The 25,823-nt window shown below is 45.2% G+C and overlaps 1 protein-coding gene across 1 annotated transcript in view; it reads right to left on the bottom strand.

Annotated features, from left to right (window-relative positions):
• LOC311107934 (cyclin-J-like) overlaps positions 1-25,461 on the bottom strand; it is a 35,890-nt gene extending 10,429 nt beyond the window's left edge. The window contains exons 1-3 of the mRNA XM_084150553.1: positions 25,212-25,461; positions 23,660-23,768; positions 18,322-18,532 (exon numbers count right to left, since the gene is read on the bottom strand). Of these exons, the coding sequence (XP_084006679.1) occupies positions 18,322-18,532; positions 23,660-23,737 (289 nt within the window). The 5' untranslated portion in view covers positions 23,738-23,768; positions 25,212-25,461. The remainder of the gene's footprint in view (positions 1-18,321; positions 18,533-23,659; positions 23,769-25,211) is intronic.
• Between the last annotated feature and the right edge of the window lie 362 nt (positions 25,462-25,823).

Below are 25,823 nucleotides of genomic sequence, written 5' to 3'. Positions count from 1 at the left end.
ACACAGTAGAGCCATCATCCATCCATCCATCCAGGGAGGGAGGGCTGTCAGAAGGACATGGGACATGGACCTTCATGTTTTTACTTTACAGACTAATTCCTTCTCTGAGGAGGAGGCCATGTTTATTTTATTTATTTATTTCACCTTTATTTAACCAGGTAAGCCAGTTGAGAACAAGTTCTCATTTACAACTGCGACCTGGCCAAGATAAAGCAAAGCAGTGCAGAAAAAAACAACACAGAGTTACATATGGGATAAACAAAACATAAAGTCAAAAATACAATAGAAAATATATATACAGTGTGTGCAAATGTAGCAAGTTATGGAGGTAAGGCAATAAATAGGCCATAGTGCAAAATAATTACAATTAGTATTAACACTGGAATGATAGATGTGCAAGAGATGATGTGCAAATAGAGATACTGGGGTGCAAATGAGCAAAATAAATAACAATATGGGGATGAGGTAGTTGAGTGGGCTAATTTCAGAAGGGCTGTGTACAGGTGCAGTGATCGGTAAGGTGCTCTGACAACTGATGCTTAAAGTTAGTGAGGGAGATGAGAGTCTCCAGCTTCATGTTGATCTTGCAGGGAGGGGTAGCCAGCTGTAAAGACTCCATATCATAGCTTTACCCCTGTAGGCTGCACACAGCCCTCTGGGATAACTTACCAACCTGCAACATTTCATCATGTCCCATAGTTAAGAATGATCGTTGCCCTCATGACTTACAAATCAAATCACACCGAATTGTATTTGTAACATGCTTCGGTGTAGACTAACAGTGAAACGCTTACCTACATTCCCAACAACGCAGAGAAAGAAAATAATGAAATAATAGAAAAGTAAAACACGTAATAATAAAAGTAATAATAAAATGTATTTAATACACAATGAGTAACGATAACTTGGCTATATACACGGGGTACCAGTACCGAGTCAATGTGCAGGGGTACGAGGTAATTGAGGTAGATATGTACATATAACTAGGAATAAAGTGATAGATATTAAAACAGTAGAAGCAGCGTATGTGATGAGTCAAAAAACTGTCATCAAACTGTATATTTAACAACGTTAGACCACTGTTAATACGTAGTTATTACAGTATTATAAATGTCAACTCGGTAGGCTAACAGAGCAATATAAAAGATCTCTCTAGACGACTCTGAGGCTTTTTCAGTCTTTTTAGGCCGCGGGGGGACTTGATCTGGCGTTGTTGTAGAATAACAAAGACTGATTTATTTGAAAACAAAGTCTTTCAAATCTGATCCCCCGTCCTCTCATCCCGTCTAGAAGCCAGTAACTCTATAGCAATATCCTTATCACCACTACCAGCAGCAACCTACTTACCAGCACCCGTTCACTACCACCACCCGTTACCAGCAACCTACTTACCAGCACCCGTTCACTACCACCACCTGTTACCAGCAACCTACTTACCAGCACCCGTTCACTACCACCACCCGTTACCAGCAACCTACTTACCAGCACCCGTTCACTACCACCACCCGTTACCAGCAACCTACTTACCAGCACCCGTTCACTACCACCACCCGTTACCAGCAACCTACTTACCAGCACCCGTTCACTACCACCACCCGTTACCAGCAACCTACTTACCAGCACCCGTTCACTACCACCACCCGTTACCAGCAACCTACTTACCAGCACCCGTTCACTACCACCACCCGTTACCAGCAACCTACTTACCAGCACCCGTTCACTACCACTCCAGACATTCTCCTCAACTCTCCATAGCAACAGCCCTTAGGCCACCGTCTAACGTGTCTGAGTGGCCAATGAGCACCAAATGATTTTGCCTCTAATCCAAAAACAGTCCTTCACTTCCCTTTCTCACCCCCACTACCTCCCTCCCTCCCTCCCTCTCTCACAGTGAGAAGGGGGGAGGAGGAGTGTGGAAGGGTGAGGAGTCAGATTGCTCTGGCACATTTCCCTAAAAACACCTAATACACTTCTCGGTTCTCCTATAAACCCGTTTCAGCAGGAAAACTGGGAGTGGGGGCTGACATGGGCTCACATGGCACCCTGATGGCAGAGAGAACTGATATGAGGGAGATAACATCAACAACTAGGCCTACCCTCTACAGAAGTATGGCTAAATGTATGTTCAGGAAATGTGTACAATACCCATGCATACCGTACTGAGTACAGACACACAATGTAACATTGTTCAAAAACAATGAATGGACAAGGTTACATACACATCTACTAAAACACACACATTGACACAGGAAGGCGCTCAAACACTGACACACAGTCACCCTCCCCAGCGTTTGGAAGGAACGTGCCACAGTCACGACTAGAGTATTACTGAAGAAGTCCTAAAACCCAATAGCTTGGATTAACAGTCTATGGACAAAATGTACACACCCTTCTGGATATCAAAATATCACAGCATCTGTCAAAAAACAACACTGGCTTTGACCACAGCACTAACGTCATGGCAACAAAGAGACAGGAGAGGAGTGTTGGAGGTTTTGGTGTAATCCACCTTAGGGAGTATTTAGTCCTTACACCATCAAACTGTGAACACCAACATCTCTCATATATATATATATATATATACATACATACATACACACACACACACACACACACACACACACACACACACACATACATACATATATATACACACACACACACACACACACACACACACACACACACACACACAGCTGTGGAAAAAAATTAAGAGACCACTGCACATTTTTCTTAAATCAGCATCTCTACATGTATGACAGCCATTCCATTCCAGTGTCTGTTGAATTCCAACACAGGCACACCTCATTCTACTGAATTAGGTACTGATTAGGTGATCACATGAACCAAATCTTATTTGATGAGGAAAAGTATAAAAACCACTGCTGTGGTCATCACTATCCTCTTGCAATAGGACCAGCTGGATGGCAAAAACTGTGCTAATAGTACCTCAAAAGTAATATTAATCAAAAAAATAACTATTGACCATGCCAAAAGAGTTGAAAAGGAAAGTTGAGTGAGGAAAAGAAGGGCTCAATTCTGGCTTTACTGGCAGAGGGATACAGTGAGCGTCAGGTTGCTTCCGTCCTTAAAATTTCAAAGACGGCGGTTCATAAGAACAAGGTCAAACAGCAGACATTGGGGACAACAAAGCTACAGACCGGCAGAGGGCGAAAACGACTCTCTACTGACCGGGATGACCGCCAACTCATTCGAATGTCACTCAACAACCGTAGGATGACATCAAGTGACCTACAAAAAGAATGGCACAGCGAGTTCGAAACAGGCTGAAGGGGCAGGGCTGAAGTCGTGCAAAGCTAGAAAAAAGCCCTTCATCAATGAGAAGCAAAGAAGAGCCAGGCTGAGGTTTGCAAAAGACCATAAGGATTGGACCGTAGAGGACTGGAGTAAGGTCATCTTCTCTGATGAGTCCAATTTTCAGCTTTGCCCAACACCTGGTCGTCTAATGGTTAGACGGAGACCTGGAGAGGCCTACAAGCCACAGTGTCTCGCACCCACTGTGAAATTTGGTGGAGGATCGGTGATGATCTGGGGGTGCTTCAGCAAGGCTGGAATCGGGCAGATTTGTCTTTGTGAAGGACGCATGAATCAAGCCACGTACAAGGTTGTCCTGGAAGAAAACTTGCTTCCTTTTGCTCTGACATTGTTCCCCAACTCTAAGAATTGGTTTTTCCATCAGGACAATGCGCCATGCCACACAGCCAGGTCAATCAAGGTGTGGATGGAGGACCACCAGATCAAGACCCTGTCATGGCCAGCCCAATCTCCAGACCTGAACCCCATTGAAAACTTCTGGAATGTGATCAAGAGGAAGATGGATGGTCACAAGCCATCAAACAAAGCCGAGCTGCTTGAATTTCTGCGCCAGGAGTGGCATAAAGTCACCCAACATCAATGTGAAAGACTGGTGGAGAGCATGCCAAGACGCATGAAAGCTGTGATTGAAAATCAGGGTTATTCCACCAAATATTGATTTCTGAAATCTTCCTAAGTTAAAACATTACTATTGTGTTGTTTAAAAATGAACATGAACTTATTTTCTTTGCATTATTCGAGGTCTGACAACACTGCATCTTTTTTGTTATTTTGACCAGTTGTCATTTTCTGCAAATAAATGCTCTAAATAACAATATTTTTATTTGGAATTTGGGAGAAATGTTGTCAGTAGTTTATAGAATAAAACAAAAATTATATATATTATTTTCACCCAAACACATACCTATAAATAGTAAAACCAGAGAAACTGATAATTTTGCAGCTGTATATATGGGGTCGTCACCAAGTGCGAGTTTTACTACTGATGCTGCAGCCTGCCATTAACCAGCAGGCTATAGCAGGCCAGAGGAGGCAGTTAACACACAGGCTGTAATGGCGTCTCACAACCAGAACAGGAAACAATAACTGCTGTTCTGTTCACTCACACCCACCCACCACTCCAGCTGCTTTAGTATAGGGCAGGCCCAGCCCTCTCCAGCCTGGACCCAGTCTCAGTCTACGCTTCCTTTCCCATTCACCAATCATTTCCTGTAGTCTAGTCGGTCTGCTGGACTCCTGTGTCCACAGGCACAACCATGAACACCCCCCACCACCATCTCTACAAAACCCTCTTTCATCCTGGGAGGGTTAGGGGACCGGTATGGACATTGTGTTGTCAGCCTTCTCATTGTCTTCAATGATGGCTCTTTGGTTTACTACCTGTATTAGCTGTTGATTGGGCGTGTTTAAAACAAGGGGCAGACAAAACCTATTCCAACTGAAACTACATTTCTGAAAAGAGGTAGAACTCACAGGGACAAATACAAAAAGGGTGATTTAGTACTGCCAGCTGCTTTTTAGTATTTCTGTTCTTTACAAGTACAACCTGTTCTGTTTCATGTCAACAAAATGAACACAGTGACTAACCTAGGAGCTGTAGGCATGTGCGTGAGAGAGAGAGAGAGAGAGAGAGAGAGAGAGAGAGAGAGAGAGAGAGAGAGAGAGAGAGAGAGAGAGAGAGAGAGAGAGAGAGAGAGAGAGAGAGAGAGAGAGAGAGAGAGAGAGAGAGAGAGAGAGAGAGAGAGAGAGAGAGAGAGAGGGTTCATTCCTCAGCTGCTGAGCCAACTGCATGCCTGTCCTCTTCTGAAACTATAGGTCTCCTCTCCTTTACCATCTCATCAAGATAGATACAGCCCTCAGGAGTACTGCCTTGCAGTGGGCTGCGAGTCGGCCTTGGACGTGTGTGATGAGAGGCTGTAGAGCGCCCAGAGAGAGGTTAAAGGTAAGAACAGCAGGAAGTAGGCATGTCCTCTCTCTTCCCAGGTGTGCTGCTGAGGAATTAGACTACTGCTCAAGGAGTTTAGAAACCTGAGAACCTTCTGGGGGGGTTAGACTACTGCTCAAGGAGTTTAGAAACCTGAGAACCTTCTGGGGGGGGTTAGACTACTGCTCAAGGAGTTTAGAAACCTGAGAACCTTCTGGGGGGGGTAGACTACTGCTCAAGGAGTTTAGAAACCTGAGAACCTTCTGGGGGGGGTTAGACTACTGCTCAAGGAGTTTAGAAACCTGAGAACCTTCTGGGGGGGGGGGTTAGACTACTGCTCAAGGAGTTTAGAAACCTGAGAACCTTCTGGGGGGGTTAGACTACTGCTCAAGGAGTTTAGAAACCTGAGAACCTTCTGGGGGGGGTTAGACTACTGCTCAAGGAGTTTAGAAACCTGAGAACCTTCTGGGGGGGGTTAGACTACTGCTCAAGGAGTTTAAAAACCTGAGAACCTTCTGGGGGGGGGTTAGACTACTGCTCAAGGAGTTTAGAAACCTGAGAACCTTCTGGGGGGGGTTAGACTACTGCTCAAGGAGATTAAAAACCTGAGAACCTTCTGGGGGGGGGTTAGACTACTGCTCAAGGAGTTTAGAAACCTGAGAACCTTCTGGGGGGGGGTTAGACTACTGCTCAAGGAGTTTAGAAACCTGAGAACCTTCTGGGGGGGGGTTAGACTACTGCTCAAGGAGTTTAAAAACCTGAGAACCTTCTGGGGGGGGGTTAGACTACTGCTCAAGGAGTTTAGAAACCTGAGAACCTTCTGGGGGGGGTTAGACTACTGCTCAAGGAGTTTAGAAACCTGAGAACCTTCTGGGGGGGTTAGACTACTGCTCAAGGAGTTTAGAAACCTGAGAACCTTCTGGGGGGGGGGGGTTAGACTACTGCTCAAGGAGTTTAGAAACCTGAGAACCTTCTGGGGGGGGTTAGACTACTGCTCAAGGAGTTTAGAAACCTGAGAACCTTCTGGGGGGGGGTTAGACTACTGCTCAAGGAGTTTAGAAACCTGAGAACCTTCTGGGGGGGGTTAGACTACTGCTCAAGGAGTTTAGAAACCTGAGAACCTTCTGGGGGGGGTTAGACTACTGCTCAAGGAGTTTAGAAACCTGAGAACCTTCTGTGGGGGGGTTAGACTACTGCTCAAGGAGTTTAAAAACCTGAGAACCTTCTGGGGGGGGGTTAGACTACTGCTCAAGGAGTTTAGAAACCTGAGAACCTTCTGGGGGGGGGGGTTAGACTACTGCTCAAGGAGTTTAGAAACCTGAGAACCTTCTGGGGGGGGTTAGACTACTGCTCAAGGAGTTTAGAAACCTGAGAACCTTCTGGGGGGGTTAGACTACTGCTCAAGGAGTTTAGAAACATGATAACCTTCTGGGGGGGTTAGACTACTGCTCAAGGAGTTTAGAAACCTGAGAACCTTCTGGGGGGGTTAGACTACTGCTCAAGGAGTTTAGAAACCTGAGAACCTTCTGGGGGGGGTTAGACTACTGCTCAAGGAGTTTAGAAACCTGAGAACCTTCTGGGGGGGGGGTTAGACTACTGCTCAAGGAGTTTAGAAACCTGAGAACCTTCTGGGGGGGTTAGACTACTGCTCAAGGAGTTTAGAAACCTGAGAACCTTCTGGGGGGGTTAGACTACTGCTCAAGGAGTTTAGAAACCTGAGAACCTTCTGGGGGGGTTAGACTTCTGCTCAAGGAGTTTAGAAACCTGAGAACCTTCTGGGGGGGGTTAGACTACTGCTCAAGGAGTTTAGAAACCTGAGAACCTTCTGGGGGGGTTAGACTTCTGCTCAAGGAGTTTAGAAACCTGAGAACCTTCTGGGGGGGGGTTAGACTACTGCTCAAGGAGTTTAGAAACCTGAGAACCTTCTGGGGGGGGTTAGACTACTGCTCAAGGAGTTTAAAAACCTGAGAACCTTCTGGGGGGGTTAGACTACTGCTCAAGGACTTTAGAAACCTGAGAACCTTCTGGGGGGGGGTTAGACTACTGCTCAAGGAGTTTAGAAACCTGAGAACCTTCTGGGGGGGGTTAGACTACTGCTCAAGGAGTTTAGAAACCTGAGAACCTTCTGGGGGGGGTTAGACTACTGCTCAAGGAGTTTAGAAACCTGAGAACCTTCTGGGGGGGGGGGGGTTAGACTACTGCTCAAGGAGTTTAGAAACCTGAGAACCTTCTGGGGGGGGTTAGACTACTGCTCAAGGAGTTTACAAACCTGAGAACCTTCTGGGGGGGTTAGACTACTGCTCAAGGAGTTTAGAAACCTGAGAACCTTCTGGGGGGGGTTAGACTACTGCTCAAGGAGTTTAGAAACCTGAGAACCTTCTGGGGGGGGGGGTTAGGCTACTGCTCAAGGAGTTTAGAAACCTGAGAACCTTCTGGGGGGGTAGACTACTGCTCAAGGAGTTTAGAAACCTGAGAACCTTCTGGGGGGGTTACACTACTGCTCAAGGAGTTTAGAAACCTGAGAACCTTCTGGGGGGGGGTTAGACTACTGCTCAAGGAGTTTAGAAACATGAGAACCTGCTGGGGGGGGGGGGGGTTAGACTACTGCTCAAGGAGTTTAGAAACCTGAGAACCTGCTGGGGGGGATTAGACTACTGCTCAAGGAGTTTAGAAACCTGAGAACCTTCTGGGGGGGATTAGACTACTGCTCAAGGAGTTTAGAAACCTGAGAACCTTCTGGGGGGGGTTAGACTACTGCTCAAGGAGTTTAGAAACGACTACTGCTCAAGGAGTTTAGAAACCTGAGAACCTTCTGGGGGGGGGGATTAGACTACTGCTCAAGGAGTTTAGAAACCTGAGAACCTTCTGGGGGGGGGTAGACTACTGCTCAAGGAGTTTAGAAACCTGAGAATGTTCTTTACTAGAGTTACAGAGAGAGGAAGAAAAAATTAACACTGTTGCAGCCATCACTTATGTTCCACAGAGAGGAGACTACTGTTACGGTCTTCACTAAAGTCACAGAGGAAAGGAGACTACTGTTACGGTCTTCACTAAAGTCACAGAGGAAAGGAGACTACTATTACGGTCTTCACTAAAGTCACAGAGGAAAGGAGACTACTGTTACGGTCTTCACTAAAGTCACAGAGGAAAGGAGACTATCACAGAGGAAAGGAGACTACTGTTACGGTCTTCATTAAATTCACAGAGGAAAGCAGTCTACTGTTACGGTCTTCACTAAATTCACAGAGGAAAGGAGACTACTGTTACAGTCTTCACTAAAGTCACAGAGAAAAGGAGCCTACTGTTACGGTCTTCACTAAAGTCACAGAGAAAAGGAGACTACTGTTACGGTCTTCACTAAAGTCACAGAGAAAAGGAGACTACTGTTACGGTCTTCACTAAAGTCACAGAGAAAATGAGACTACTGTTATGGTCTTCACTAAAGTCACAGAGAGGAAAGGAGAATACTGTTATGGTCTTCACTAAAGTCACAGAGGAAAGGAGACTACTGTTACGGTCTTCACTAAAGTCACAGAGGAAAGGAGACTACTGTTACGGTCTTCAATAAAGTCACAGAGGAAAGGAGACTACTGTTACGGTCTTCAATAAAGTCACAGAGGAAAGGAGACTACTGTTACGGTCTTCAATAAAGTCACAGAGAGGAAAGGAGACTACCGTTATGGTCTTCACTAAAGTCACAGAGTACGGTCTTCACTAAAGTCACAGAGGAAAGGAGACTACCGTTATGGACTTCACTAAAGTCACAGAGAGGAAAGGAGACTACTGTTACGGTCTTCACTAAAGTCACAGAGGAAAGGAGACTACCGTTATGGTCTTCACTAAAGTCACAGAGTACGGTCTTCGCTAAAGTCACAGAGGAAAGGAGACTACCGTTACGGTCTTCACTAAAGTCACAGAGAGGAAAGGAGACTACCGTTATGGTGTTTCTCGTTCCCTCACCCACAGAGACAGAATGTATTGATTTCTATGAATGACCACACTGCTACATCCTGTCACTGCACTCTTCATTAAAATAATCACCTCTCCTCAGTCTTCTGAAGGAGTTCATGTGAAGGGGAAATACAATTTTAGCACTGCTAGCCTATAAAACTATACGTAGATGATTCAAATCTAAAGAGAACACACCTCTACAGTCACAGACAGTATCAATAAATCAAACTACAAAAACCTACAACATCCACCAACCCCCTTTCGCAAGCCTAATAGATAAACCGCCTTCAAAAAGTATTCACACCTCTTGACTTATTCCACATTTTGTTGTGTTAAAAATGTATTAAATTGCTTTTTGGTCACCAATCTACACAGTGAAAACGTTTTGTTTTTTAAATCTAAATAATCTAAAAATTAAATACAGAAATCTCTAATTTATATAAGTATTCACACCCCTGAGTCAATACTTTGTAGAACCACCTTTGGCAGCGATTACAGCTGTGAGTCTTTCTGGGTAAGTCTATAAGAGCTTTCCACACCTGAATTGCGCAACATTTGCCCATTATTATTTTCAAAATTCTTCAAACTCTGTCAAATTGGTTGTTGATTGTTGCTAGACAACCCTTTTCAGGTCTTCCATAGATTTAAGTCAAAACTGTAACTCGGCCTCTCTGGAACATTCAGTGTCTTCTTTGTAAGCAACTCCAGTGTAGATTTGGCCTTTAGGTTATTGTCCTGCTGAAAGGTGAATTCATCTCCCAGTGTCTGGTGGAAAGCAGACTGAACCAGGTTTCCTCTAGGATTTTGCCTGTGCTTAGCTCCATTCAGTTTATTTTTGTATCCTGAAAAACTCCCCAGTAAATTATTACAAGCATACCAATAACATGATGCAGCCACCAAGGCATTGGAAAACCTCCCTGGTCTTTGTGGTTGAATCTGTGTTTGATATTCACTGCTCGACTGAGGGACATTACAAATAATTTTATGTGTGGGGTACAGAGATGAGGCAGTCATTCCTAACTCATATTAAACACTATTATTACACACAGTGTGAGTCCATGCAACTTGTGACTTTTTATGCAAATGTTTACTCCTGAACTTATTTAGGCTTGACATAAAAAAAAAGGTGTTGAATACTTATTGACTCAAGACATTTCAGCTTTTCATTAATTTGTAAAATTTTCAGGTGGAAAAAAATCATTCCACTTTGACATTATGGGGTATTATGTTTAGGCCAGTGACAATAAATGGCAATTTAATCAATTTTAAATTCAGGCTGTAACAACAAAATGTGGAAAAAGTCAAGGGGCGTGAATACCTTCTGAAGGCACTGTATAATTCTCTCCCTCTCTGTCTGTGTCGGTCTCTGGAGGAATTTCCTCTCATATCTTTAAACTCCTTTAAAATGTGCTGTCTTTCTTTCAGATGAAATTGGTCACAGCTCCACCACAACCCCCCTCACAACGCCACCCCAATGAGTGAGTGAGTCTGTCCGATAGGCTCCGCCGGTTCACACAATGTAGACCCATTCTGACCTCTGACCTCTAGTGCCTAACGCTTGGGTGACCAGGAAGAATCCTTGGCCCTCTGCCGGGGAGGGGGGGGGGGGGGTTCATCTTGTGTCCTGCCAAGGGGTGTGGAACACTTTCGGGGCGAGGGAGAGGGGGGGGAAATGGTGACCCCCTCATACTGTGCCTCTGGCACTCATAAGCCCCCCCCCCCCCCCAAAGTGAAACACTAATCAATAACTCAAATGGCGTTATGACATTTCAGTCCTAGCCTGGTATTTGTGTAAGAAATAAAGACCTCTATAGAACCAGAACACAAAATCATTCAATAATACATCAACAGTATTAAATAATAAACTAGCCTACAGTTTTTATTTTATTTTCACCTTTTTTTTTCTGATGGGAAAAAAAGCAGCATTTGAAGAAATCACTGTCCTGGAGCATAACAATTTTACCATCGACTCATAATTCCTTTAATTCCAATCAAGCATCAGAGAGACCGAGCGGTAGAGGGAGAGAGGGGAGGACTGTAGGGGTATCCTGTTCATCTACATATCGAGTGGTTCAGTTCAAACATGTGCTGTTTTGCATGCCCCCCTCCCGTTTAACATCAGCGGTCGACATCTCTTTGAAGCACCGCTCAGCTCGTTTCCGAACCCCCCCAGGGGTGGAGGTGGAAGGGGGGGGGTAGAGGTGCTTTAGGGGCCCCAGCCCAGTCTCAGGACTGGTTGTGCCTGCCTGGGCCCTGTCAAGGTGAGTGAGACAGAGCGGAAACACTCCTAGCAGTGGGGCCATGGTGGGGGATAACGCCATCTGAAACACTCCTAGCAGTGGGGCCATGGTGGGGGATAACGCCATCTGAAACACTCCTAGCAGTGGGGCCATGGTGGGGGATAACGCCATCTGAAACACTCCTAGCAGTGGGGCCATGGTGGGGGATAACGCCATCTGAAACACCCCTAGCAGTGGGGCCATGGTGGGGGATAACGCCATCTGAAACACCCCTAGCAGTGGGGCCATGGTGGGGGATAACGCCATCTGAAACACTCCTAGCAGTGGGGCCATGGTGGGGGATAACGCCATCTGAAACACCCCTAGCAGTGGGGCCATGGTGGGGGATAACGCCATCTGAAACACCCCTAGCAGTGGGGCCATGGTGGGGGATAACGCCATCTGAAACACTCCTAGCAGTGGGGCCATGGTGGGGGATAACGCCATCTGAAACACTCCTAGCAGTGGGGCCATGGTGGAGGATAACGCCATCTGAAACACTCCTAGCAGTGGGGCCATGGTGGGGGATAACGCCATCTGAAACACTCCTAGCAGTGGGGCCATGGTGGGGGATAACGCCATCTGAAACACTCCTAGCAGTGGGGCCATGGTGGGGGATAACGCCATCTGAAACACTCCTAGCAGTGGGGCCATGGTGGGGGATAACGCCATCTGAAACACTCCTAGCAGTGGGGCCATGGTGGGGGATAACGCCATCTGAAACACTCCTAGCAGTGGGGCCATGGTGGGGGATAACGCCATCTGAAACACTCCTAGCAGTGGGGCCATGGTGGGGGATAACGCCATCTGAAACACTCCTAGCAGTGGGGCCATGGTGGGGGATAACGCCATCTGAAACACTCCTAGCAGTGGGGCCATGGTGGGGGATAACGCCATCTGAAACACTCCTAGCAGTGGGGCCATGGTGGGGGATAACGCCATCTGAAACACTCCTAGCAGTGGGGCTATGGTGGGGGATAACGCCATCTGAAACACTCCTAGCAGTGGGGCCATGGTGGGGGATAACGCCATCTGAAACACTCCTAGCAGTGGGGCCATGGTGGGGGATAACGCCATCTGAAACACTCCTAGCAGTAACACTTTAATGGCTAGTGATTTAGTGATGTATTGTGATCTCGTCTGGTTTATCTGATAAACTAAATACCCCTGGAAATGGCGTTCTAGTCAGATAAGATACTAAGCGGAAGCCTGAAGCCTCGACACGTCAACCTCGCTTGCAGTCAGTCACAAAAACACACAATAACCTCCACCCCCGTGTCTCTGCACCCTTCCCCCTCCCCCACCCTGGGCCAGGGCTGGCTGCTCCTGTTGACAGGCTTTTGTTTGGCCCTGCCTCATGGAGCATATGGCAGGTGCCCCTCTCCCTCCCCACCCTTCAACCCCCGGGTTCCCCAGGCAGGCCTGCTGCAGTGTGTGGTGTGTCTTAAAAAAATTAATTTAAAAAAAAGACCCTTCTCTGTAACACAAACCGTCAGCCACCCTATTGCAGGTCATCCACAGCCGGTACACACAATGCAACAAACCACACACACACACAACCATTAGAAAACATTCAAACCCACCCACTGAACGCATTCAACCAATGTACCACCAGATCCTACGTAGTTCCAGCTACTAGGCTCCATGTAGCAGGACAGCAGCATGGGACGTGTACAGAATAACACACAGCATAGAACTAAAATGTCAGCAGCCATCTGAGCTCATTGAGAGGGAACAGATAGAGACAATACAATGTTGGAGAAACAACATGATCTGAGCTCAATGAGATTGCGTGAACATAATGCTGTATATCTACTGGAAAGACACCACTTCTGTCCTCATCATGCAACATAGAGTTTAAATGTAGAGACCACTACACTGTAAAAATAAATAAGAAAAAAATAAAAATAAAAACTGAGCCAAACTCACTGACTGCTGAGAGAGAGATGCGAGAGCAATTGAGTCAAGTCTATGATAATATAAAATAATATGCCATTTAGCAGACGCTTTTATCCAAAGCCACTTACAGTCATGTGTGCATAAATTTTTTTACGTATGGGTGGTCCCGGTGATCGAACCCACTACCCTGGCGTTACAAGCGCCAAGCTCTACCAATTGAGCTACAGAGGACCACTAATGATGTCATTAGTGAGGACAAATAGCTGCTATGCAGAGCAGAGTGTCCAGACTTCAGGGACAGAAGAGAGGGATGCCAGGATGAGTAATGTTGAAGTCACTGGGCCACTGTGCATGGGAACACACACAATGTCTGCATCCCAAATGGCACCCTAGTCCCTATATAGTGCACTACTTTTGACCAGAGCTCATGGGGTGTCTGGACTTTTGGCATCTACGAGCACCATTGAAATGATCCGACAATTCAAAGGGTATGGATTCCTTTAGGAAAAAGGCTTTGTTGAAAGGATGTTAAAATGTATAGACAGACTTTGAACAATAGGTCTCATGTCCCTGTGACTGACTGGGAAGAAGAACTTTCTCTCACAAATGGACTACGGACGAATACCAACACACACAAATACCACAGAACCACAATTTTCTTTACCCGTCTTTCTGTGAATGTCTATGAAAACACACACAAATCAATAGATTACACACATAATCCAACCACAGGGAGAGAGACAGGTTGAGGAAAGAGACCAGAGAGAGAGAGAGAGACCAGAGAGAGAGAGAGAGACCAGAGAGAGAGAGAGAGACCAGAGAGAGAGAGAGAGAGAGACCAGAGAGAGAGAGAGAGACCAGAGAGAGAGAGAGAGACCAGAGAGAGAGACCAGAGAGAGAGAGAGAGAGACCAGAGCGAGAGAGAGACCAGAGAGAGAGACCAGAGAGAGAGAGAGAGGGGAGAGACCAGAGAGAGAGAGACCAGAGAGAGAGAGAGAGAGAGAGAGAGAGAGACCAGCGAGAGAGAGAGAGACCAGAGAGAGAGAGAGAGACCAGAGAGAGAGAGATACCAGAGAGCGAGAGAGAGAGAGACCAGAGAGAGAGAGAGACCAGAGAGAGAGAGAGAGAGAGAGAGAGAGAGAGAGAGAGAGAGGGAGAGAGAGAGAGAGAGACCAGAGAGAGAGACCAGAGAGAGAGACCAGAGAGAGAGAGACCAGAGAGAGAGAGAGAGAGAGACCAGAGAGAGAGAGAGAGAGAGAGACCAGAGAGAGAGAGAGAGACCAGAGAGAGAGAGAGAGACCAGAGAGAGAGAGAGAGACCAGAGAGAGAGAGAGAGAGACCAGAGAGAGAGAGAGACCAGAGAGAGAGAGACCAGAGAGAGAGAGACCAGAGAGAGAGAGACCAGAGAGAGAGAGAGAGAGAGAGAGAGAGAGAGAGAGAGAGAGAGAGAGAGACAGAGAGAGAGAGAGACCAGAGAGAGAGAGACCAGAGAGAGAGAGACCAGAGAGAAGAGAGAGAGAGAGAGAGAGAGAGAGAGAGAGAGAGAGAGACCAGAGAGAGAGAGAGACCAGAGAGAGAGAGAGAGAGAGAGAGAGAGACCAGAGAGAGAGAGAGAGAGAGAGAGAGAGACCAGAGAGAGAGAGAGAGAGACCAGAGAGAGAGAGAGAGAGAGAGAGAGACCAGAGAGAGAGAGAGAGAGAGAGAGAGACCAGAGAGAGAGAGAGAGAGAGAGAGAGAGAGAGAGACCAGAGAGCGATATTACCTATAGGCTAAAGTTCTGACTGTTGAGAGGCACAATGGAGGCAGTGATGAATTAACCCAGCGCAGAAGCCCGTGGAATTTTAACAAAGACAATGTGTGCCTGTCAAAGGCTGAGTACCAAACGGCAACCCTATACCCTATTTAGTGCACTACTTTTAGCCAGGGCCCGGGTCAAAAGTAGTGCACTACACTGTGTGCACAATGATTAGGCAAGTCAGTATTTTGACCATATCATCATTATTATGCATATTTCCCAACTCCAAGCTGTATAAACTGGAATGCTTATTGGATTTAAGCATATCAGATGATGTGTATGTGTAATGAGGGAGGGTGTGGCCTAAGGAGATCAACACCCTATATCAAGGTGTGTATAATTATTAGGCAGCTTCTTTTCCTCAGGCAAAATGGGCCAAAAAAGAGATTTAACTGACTCTGAAAAGTCAAACATTTTAAAAAGCCTTTCAGAGGGATGCAGCACTCTTGAAATTGCTAAGATATTGGGGCGTGATCACAGAACCATCAAACGTTTTGTTGCAAATAGTCAACAGGGTCGCAAGAACCGTGTTGAGAAAAAAAGACGCAAATGAACTGCCAAAGATTTCAGAAGAATCAAACGTGAAGCTACCAGGAACCCATTATCCTCCAGTGCTGTCATATTCCAGAACTGCAACCTACCTGGAGTGCCCATAAGTACAAGGTGTTCAGTGCTCAGAGACATGGCCATGGTAAGGAAGGCTGAAACCCGACCACCACTGAACAAGACACATAAGTTGAAACGTCAAGACTGGGCCAAGAAATATCTGAAGACAGATTTAGATAAGGTTTTATGGACTGATGAGAAGAGTGACTCTTGACGGACCAGATGGATGGGCCCGTGGCTGGATCAGTAACGGGAACGGAGCTCCACTTCAACTCAGACGCCAGCAAGGTGGAGGTGGGGTACTGGTATGGGCTGGTATTATTAAAGATGAGCTAGTTGGACCTTTTTGGGTTGAAGATGGGTTGAAGCCAGTTTTTAGAAGACACTTTCTTCAAGCAGTGGTACAGGAAAAAGTCTGCATCTTTCAAGAAGACCATGATTTTTATGCAGGACAATGCTCCATCGCATGCATCGAAGTACTCCACTGCGTGGCTAGCCAGTAAAGGCCTTAAAGATGAAAGAATAATGACATGGCCCCCTTCCTCACCTGACCTAAAACCCTATTGAGAACGTGTGATCCCTTCTTAAAACGGTGGATTTACGGTGAAGGAAAACAGTACCCCTCTCTGACCAGTGTCTGGGAGGCTGTGGTTGCTGCTGCACAAAAAGTTGATCGTCAACAGATCAAGAAACTGACAGACTCCATGGATGGAAGGCTTATGACTGTTATTGAAAAGAAGGGTGGCTATATTGGTCACTGATTTTTGTTTTTTTGAAATGTCAGAAATGTTTATTTGTAAATGTTGAGTTGTTTGTTTATTATTCTCACTTTAACAGATGAAAATAAACAGGTGAGATGGGGAACTTTTCATTTTGTTGCAGAATAATTCTGCACACTAATACATTTACATTTTAGTCATTTAGCAGACGCTCTTATCCAGAGCGACTTACAGTTAATGCATATATTTTTTATTTTTTTTCATACCCCCTGTGGGAATCAAACCCACAACCCTGGCGTTGCAAACGCCATGCTCTATCAACTGAGCTACATCCCTGCAGGCCATTCCCTCCCCTACCCTGGACGACGCTGGGCCAATTGCGCGCCGCCCCATTGGTCTCCCGGTCGCGGCCGGCTATGACAGAGCCTGGATTCGAACCAGGATCTCTAGTGGCACAGCTAGCACTGCGATGCAGTGCCAGTGCGCACATAGATATTCTCCAAAGAAAGCCAAAACCTCACTTTTACTTTCTTAAATATTCAGGTTTGAGGTTTATTAAACATTTTGGATTGACCGAGAGGAATGTAGTTGTTCAATAATCAAATTAATCCTCAAGCATACAACTTGCCTAATAAATTGTGCACAGTGTATATAGGGAATAGGGTAGCATTTGGGACACACAGAACGAACCCAGCGCAGAGTGCGCATCAGAACTGAAAGCCAGGAGGAACTGAGTACTGAACAACCAACCAACCAGCCAGAGAAGTCCAGTTCAATAACTAGGCCAGATTCCAGCCCCTCAGGATATTAAAACAGCAAACCCAACCAGGACAACCTTGAATCAAACAGGCCTTTCAAGCTTTCATCAATCACACAGAGCTGATCCCTAGAGGAACCTAGCGGGTGGGGGAGGGAGGCAGCTAAGAGAAGAGTCTGACTGTTCTCTCACTGAAAGACACAATCAAAAGACTCCTTAATTCATCTAGTCAGAGAATCCTCTAACAGGGTTTTTGGTCAATACATTTTCATCTTTCCATTTAGTCTTCCAGTGAACTCTACGAGCTCCCCCTAAAAAATCCTCACGCACGTCTCCCCAGTGAGCGGGCCCCGTCCCAGACTCCCAGTTTGATGGCATCATTAGTGTAATTACCCACGATGCTCTGTGTGCTGTGTTAATGTACAGACTCACAGACCAGCAGTTAATCACCACACACACAGACCCAGTTATAGCAACTACTCCTACACAAACTAGGCTACACATAGTAACAGCAGTAGAAGCCTAGATCATGGTATAATCTGACTCCAAGATCACAATCAGCTATCTGACAAAACCCAGGTCCAAGTTTCCTTTTATGTCTTTATTCCTGCTCTAATGGGTTTCATACGCGTTGCTGTGTGGGACATTCATTTTGACCTTGACAGGTGCCACCAGGCATGCCTAAAGCACAGAGGTAAAACCCCCAGACGCGTTATCAAAGGCAGGATCAAAGCTGTGCGAGTGAAGACATACAGACATCTTCACAAAGTCACGGAGACTGGGTTTCTACCTAAACAATGTGAAAAGCCACAGCACCAGAAATGATATACGGTTTTCCAGCCAGCCATCGTCTGGAAACTGGAGTAAATTATAATTAAAAAGGTTCTGGATGGGAACTGAGAGGGTTAGGCTGTGTGTAATAACACAGTTATAACATATCTTATAACCATTCATGACAGTTTTTTTGGAACGTCATTAACATGCTGTGTAATTCCACCGTGTCAGCTGAAGGAAACTGACAGAGCTTTAATTCTGTAAAGCCTCATGGTACTTACTGGCGAGGAGCAGGCAGGACAGAGCGATGACGTAGAGCTGTTTGACGGCTACGTCGTAGTGGTCCATGAACAGGTCCAGTAGGTAGACGGCCAGGTGTCTGGCTGTAGGGCACAGCTGGTAGCGGTTAGACAGTATGGCCAGCAGGTCTGCAAAGTACCGACGCATCCCTATCTGAGGGGAGTGGGCCCGGTACACGGGCAGCTTCAACTCCTAGAGGGAGAGGAAGATGGGAGATGGGAGAAAATGAAGAAGGAATGGAGAGGTAGAGGAAGAAAAAGGATGGAGAGAACAAGGTAGCATCAGAGGGAATAGAAACAAGGTGGAGAGTGAGAGAATTCATATAACATAGGTTATAACAAACATAGATGGCCACGTCTGACAATAAAACTACCAGACAGGCCTACACAGTACATTCAAACTACCAGACAGGCCTACACAGTACATTCAAACTACCAGACAGGCCTACACAGTACATTCAAACTACCAGACAGGCCTACACAGTACATTCAAACTACCAGACAGGCCTACACAGTACATTCAAACTACCAGACAGGCCTACACAGTACATTCAAACTACCAGACAGGCCTACACAGTACATTCAAACTACCAGACAGGCCTACACAGTACATTCAAACTACCAGACAGGCCTACACAGTACATTCAAACTACCAGACAGGCCTACACAGTACATTCAAACTACCAGACAGGCCTACACAGTACATTCAAACTACCAGACAGGCCTACACAGTACATTCAAACTACCAGACAGGCCTACACAGTACATTTCCACAGAGAACCCAATTCTACATTTCAGACACATTTCAATTTAGGTCGGGGGGGGGGGTGAGAGGAGGGAGACAGCGTTTCCCATGGTGGGTAAGGGGAGGGGGACAGGAAGTAGTGGTGCCTGTAGGAAGTTGTGGTGGCTATTCAGCATGATAAAATGTCCATTGGGGTGGGGGCAGAGTAGAAGTCTGTTGGGGAAAGGGGGAGCAGCTATTCAGCATCCTCAGATATGCATTCCTCTTGTCCAGGTGGGTGAGAGCAGTGTGCAGTGCCATGGCAATTGCGTTGTCAATGGATCTGTCGGGGTGGTAGGCAAATTGGAGAGGGTCGAGTGTGTCGGGGAGAAAGGAGGTGATGTGGTCTTTGATAAGCCTCTCGAAGCACTTCATGATGAGGGAAGTGAGTGCTACAAGCCGGTAGTCATTCAGTTCAGTTACTTTCCATTTCTTGGGCACAGAGATGATAGTTGACATCTTGAAGCAAGTGGAGATAAAGGCCTGAGCTAGAGCGAGATTGACAACAGCTAGCTGATCTGCACATGCTCTGTGGGCACGGCTAGGGATGCCCCCTGGGCCGGCAGCCTTGCGAGGGTTAACACGTTTGAATGACAATACATACATCCTCCGTGGAGACCGTAAGTACATAGCCCTAGTTGTCCTCAGGGGCTCTCCTCGGCAGCTAAGAGTCGTTATGCTCAAAGCGTGAGAAAAAAAAAAAGGTGTTTAGCTCGTCCGGTAGGGGCGGCGTTAGTGTCCGCGACGTGACTGGCTTTCTTTTTGTAATCCGTGATGGCTAGAAGCCCCTGCCACATACGCATCGTATCCGACACACTGAATTGTTCCTCCACTTTGTCCCTATACTAATGTCTCGCCCTCTTGCTCGATCTGTTTTTGTACTGTTTAACCATACAATTGTCCCCGGTCACCTTGCCCTGTTTATAAGCAGCATCTCTCTCCTTCAGTTTCCCGACAAAAAAGCTGCCATCAATCCACAGTTTTTTTGATTTGGGTAAGTTTTGAAAGACATCGTCGGTATCACAATAGCTATGCATCTTTTGATGATTCCAGGGTGACCGAGTCGGCGTATTAATTGATGTTATCCCCAGAGGCAACCTGTAACATATACCAGTCCACGTGATCAAAACAGTCTTGGAGCATGGATTCTGATTGGTCAGACCAACGTTGTACAGACGTGAACACCGGAACTTCTCTCATGTCTTTGTAGGCGGGGAGGAGCAAAATGGAGTCTTGGTCAGATTTGCCGAACGGAGGACGGGAGATTGCTTTATACTACCTGTGTCGGAAAAGCGTGTAGCGTTGGTCCATTGAGAATCTCTGCGAGTTGGACAGTCAACGTGTTGATAGTAATTCGGGAGCACGGTTCTCAATTTACTTTTGTTAAAGTCCCCAGTGACAATGAACGCTGCCTCTGGGTACATGGTCTCCAGTTTGTTCAGGGTCACAATGAAGATTTTTGAGAGCATTTTTGGTGTCAGTTTGGGGCGTGATGTACACAGCCATGGGGATAATCCCTAAAAACTATTGGAAGTTAAAAAGGGTGACATTTGATGACCAAGTATGAAAAGTCAGAAGAAAAGAAGCCTGCAAGTTCCTGTACGTTTCCCCCGTTACACCACTTGTTACTGGTAAGAGGAGGCGGACAGGGTTCCCCCATTGTGGGTAAGAGGAAGTGGACAGGGGGGCGGGGGGGACATGGTGGTTCAGCAGTAGATAGGATTACGTTTCACCCCTAGCACATCGCCCACTCATGTTCAATTAGCCCCTGGTGTGTCAAAGGACTAAGGGCTCTGGTTAAAAGGAATGCACTGGTGCCATTTTCTCCTCCTAGTCAACCACATAGAATAGGAGGATAGAGGAGCATCACCTGAGCCTTCAGCGTAAAGATGCATTTGACAAGGGGAGAGATAAAAAAAACTTTTTCTCCCGCATGCATTGCCTTTAATGCTTCATGAGTCTGTCTCTATCCTAATACAGGCTTATAAAATGAGGAGTTGTTTTGGTTTTTCAATAAATGCTTTGTTTCTTCTTTATACCCCACATAGATGGAGATTTGATCTAAAAAACAAAAAAACAAGGGCTTAATAATGTGGATTTATTTAATATCAGACTGAGTAGGGGTGGATTAATCTCTTTAAGTAGTGCTGTACCCGTTTGTGGTTTGCTGCTAGAGGCACACCAGAAACATCCACCCATACTGAAAACACAGGTTACTATTGTTGACAACAGCAGAGACAGAGAAAGCCTACTTCCCTTCCCTAAGGGTTGTCCAAACAACAAACACTGTCCCACCCGTAAAGCTAAACTTTACCGGATACTGACTTGCTGTAGATTGATGAAGAGTGACGCTGTGGTGCCTGTCAGCATGACCAACGTAGTGAGGACCACAATCTACGTCACACGTGTGCCTCACGCATTTAATCTGCGAGTTTCATCTATTGTCTGTTGAGTTTGTTGTATGTAGGCGAAACAGAAACAAATGGTGATCACTAAGGTGATAGGCAGCTAAAGGAATCTCAAGGACAATATAAAACAGTGTTATAATGTGCACACACAGAAACCCCCATAAACACTACCTCCGCCTCGAGTTCTCCTGCCCCCCTCCCTGCGTGTCTTGCCTCTGGTCCATCTGTCTGTCTGGGGGTTCAGCAGTGCAGGGGTGGGGGGCATTGTGGGGAACCGCAGCATAATTAATGCAGTGGAAGGCAGGGGACTCTGGATGCAGAGAGGTGGTGGGGGGGGGGGGGGGAGCAGACTAGCCTGCTGATGGACTTTAGGGTTTACGTCTGGTATTTAGAGATAGGGTTTACGTCTGGTATTTAGAGATAGGGTTTACGTCTGGTATTTAGAGATAGGGTTTACGTCTGGTATTTAGAGATAGGGTTTACGTCTGGTATTTAGAGATAGGGTTTACGTCTGGTATTTAGAGATAGGGTTTACGTCTGGTATTTAGAGATAGGGTTTACGTCTGGTATTTAGAGATAGGGTTTACGTCTGGTATTTAGAGATAGGGTTTACGTCTGGTATTTAGAGATAGGGTTTACGTCTGGTATTTAGAGATAGGGTTTATGTCTGGGATGTTGTTATGGCTTTCAAAGACACTGGAGAACTTACATGGTGGTCCTCTGTAGCTCAGCTGGTAGAGCACGGCGCTTGTAACGCCAAGGTAGTGGGTTCGATCCCCGGGACCACCCATACACAAAAATGTATGCACGCATGACTGTAAGTCGCTTTGGATAAAAGCGTCTGCTAAATGGCATATTATTTATATTATTACATCAGCATCACTGTTTTTACAGCGACTTTTTTTGTGTTTGGTCTGCAGATTGGTTAAAGGGGTTGGGGGAAATCAGAAGGGAGGCCCTAATCTACATATCCCCCTGGTTACAGACTTCATACCCCCTGGTTACAGACTTCCAACTCATAGTGAGTCAGACACGAGCAAATCAAATGGACTGTGTGTTAGGCTAAGCAACGACTTGTAATGAGACTGCCCTACTGTAACAGAGCGGGGGGCAGCTGCCTGCGACAGTGCCATCTACTATCCAAATACTCCCCCTACACGTGACGTGTGCGTGGACACACTCCATATTGTTCTTCCTATGTAGAATCAAATTAGCTATGATATTTCTTGCTCCCTATATGAGGATGGCAGTCCAGTGACAGATGCTGCCATTAAAAAAAAGGTCCACACAGTAAAAAAAAAAATATATCATCAAGCTGGAGTTTAGCCTAATTACGGCATCAGCCAATTAATGAGCCTCAACCCTTGTGTAATCTAAATTAGATCATGTTCAAATAGATGACAGTCATGTAATTATATCCATCTGCCAGCATTAACTACAGTATATAGAATATAGAAGCTAAATATAGAAGTTGAGGAGTGGCTATCAAGTCACTCTACTGGCTTGGATCTTTACTTTCACCAATGCACTACATTATGTTAACAAGAAAACATACATTTTACATTTAAGCCACTAAGCAGAAACTCTTATCCAGAGCAACTTACAGTTAGTGAGTGCATACAATTTATTTATTTTAAATTTTATTTTTTTCATACTGGCCCCCCGTGGGAATCGAACACACAACCCTGGTGTTGCAAATGCCATGCTCTACCAACTGAGCTACACGGGACCTACAGGAGCAATTAGGGTTAAGTGCCTTGCTCAAGGGCACATGAGATTTTTCACCTAGTCGGCTTGGGAATTCAAACCAGCGACCTTTTGGTTACTTGCCCAACGCTCTTAACCTAGATTAGTTGTCGTCTTTTTCAGGTTATGATGCATTTAAGCACAGGTGAACTGCAGGCCACCAGACTCAAAGCTTTCTCCCTGGCATTGAGAACATCCCCAAAAATACAAATTTCACCATGCAGTTGATATTCTTATCACATGAGGTGATAAGAGGAAAGTGGAACTCAGGGAATGAACCAAGGAGACACAGAGAACTGGATTCATAGAATTAGAATCGGAATTCAGAATTCTATTCATTCTAAATTCTATGAATTCTGATTCTATGACTGGCTAGTCTTACCTTGATGCGGAGGGACTGATGGATATCCCCTGCTAGCTGTCCTTTCCACCATTGTAACTCCCTTTCCATCTTTCCCATTCAGAAAAGGCCACAAGGATGAAGTTCAACCCTGCAGACACACAGCAATGTGGGCTAAGTCAAGAGACATCCTGGCTGTATGCCACATGTTATGGTTGTTGGTGTCTGATCACAACTTTAGGTATTTGACATCAAAAGGACAAGGACTTCTGGAATAAATTGTTTGAACAAAATTGTAATATCCTTTATTCATACTGGTGATTAAAAATCAATTTGCAAATAAAAAAAATAAGTGTTGATTTCTAGGGAAAAAACATTGTATCCTTTCTATTAATTTGCAATTTGAATGTATAAAAAAAATCTGCAGTTAAAGATCAACATTTGATTTTTTTAAAAATAAACCACATAGGCTAAATAAAACATCCAATAGCCTTTCGAAATGTTTAAAATTCAAAATTCTGGAAAACTATTCAAAATAGTCGGCTGCTCTTTTGAAAACTAAAAAACTGAATTGAGTTCATTTCCCCCATGACCATCTGTACAGTAAGCATTGGTCACCGGCACCGCATAGCCCTTGATCATTCATGACTCATTTCATTACACATAAGAGTCATTGATGAGGGGTTGTTTGTTAAGAGCCCTGACGCTCGGTCTGAACATTAACATGCATCGCTTGCGGTACGGTTTTGGAAGCATAAGGACCTTATCTTCATATCTGCGAGAAATAATAATAATTTTTACAAAAGTTACATTGATACACACCTTTATAGGGCTAAGGTTCCCACACCGCCATATTTCCGTGTTACAGCGCTTGTTTACAGTATACAGACAGAAGACTACCTGTGCTAAATAGCTATCTGAGTCTCCGAACCTGTGTTTAAACGGAAGACAGACGCCAAACATGTCACTGTAAAATACTGTTGACTGTAACAACTGTGTTAAAACCGGTTAAAAACAGTGTATTTTGCATTTGTTAAATTATTTTGATGTGATTAAAGTATAAGGCTCTGTTTTTCTAGAACCGTACCGCAATTGAGGATCGATTTCAGAGCCAATTCGCCCTTTAAACAGAGCATGCAAGGTCCTTTGGACTAAGGAATAACGTTAGGCTCCTTTAGTCCAATATTAGGCTATGGCAATGCACTGTAATACATTCCCCATGCAAGTGGGTGTGATTTAAATGTCCTGCAGTGGAAAAAAAAAACTACGTGGGAATTATAGCGCTGGGGTAACAAAGTAACTTTTTTGTAGGCCGAACAACACATTTATACTTTGTCACAAATCTGCTAAGAGAAAAAACAATACGTCTCGCTCACTTAGCAGTGTCAACACCACGAGACAGTTTCTACAACAGTGTTTTTTTTAAACAGAAAAGTAGACCACCCTTATGGTTCTAATACTATTTTATTTATCGGCCTATACCTCAAACTTAGACAAAGATCACACCTGACTATTGACAGCATTAAATCCTTGATACACACATTTAGTAAACTTTTAGATTCGCAAAATGTCCATGATCGCATGTGCCGCTCACCCTCTCCGACAGGAATGCCCACAGACCTCTTTGTTTCACTCCGACATCCTGAATGTAGAATTCCTCTTTGGGAAGTTTTGTAATATCCTCCGTACCGGCGAAAAGCGACGACTGTTTCCGTTATTCAGTTGACAAAGTAACAATGCTTCAGAACAGTTTAATTCAACTGTTTTCTCGTCTGTTTACACTTTTACAAAGATTTTTCCACAGCTCCTCGTTCAACAAAGTGGTTCGCTTCCCCAGCTGCTGTAGCGGTCGGCGAAGAGCTCGTGAACTTGCGTACGCGAAAGACCGGTGTGAGACGGGAAATGTAGTCCAAGAACCCATGACTAAAATGGGCTAATTATGGCAATAACTCATTTTCTAATTGATTTCAATTAAACTAAACATGTCTCTCTTAGATATGAAAAACTTCACAAACACTGGCATTTTAAAAACGGATAGTGCTGTAGAGATGATTAAATCACGTTTTTATTGCAAATCACTATCAACTTTCTCAAGTGGCATGTGTGTAAAAAACGTTTTCCTTTAGCACATTGTAAAATTTACTATAATATGATTTATAGCACAAAATAAACCATTTTAATTACATGTAACACGGTTAGTGCATTC

This window comes from Coregonus lavaretus (genome assembly GCF_964263955.1).
Source record: "Coregonus lavaretus genome assembly, chromosome: 32".
In the NCBI taxonomy this organism is placed as follows: Eukaryota; Metazoa; Chordata; class Actinopteri; order Salmoniformes; family Salmonidae; genus Coregonus; species Coregonus lavaretus.
The sequence above is the reverse complement of the archived record's forward strand: the minus strand, read 5'-3'. Positions and strand labels throughout refer to the sequence as shown.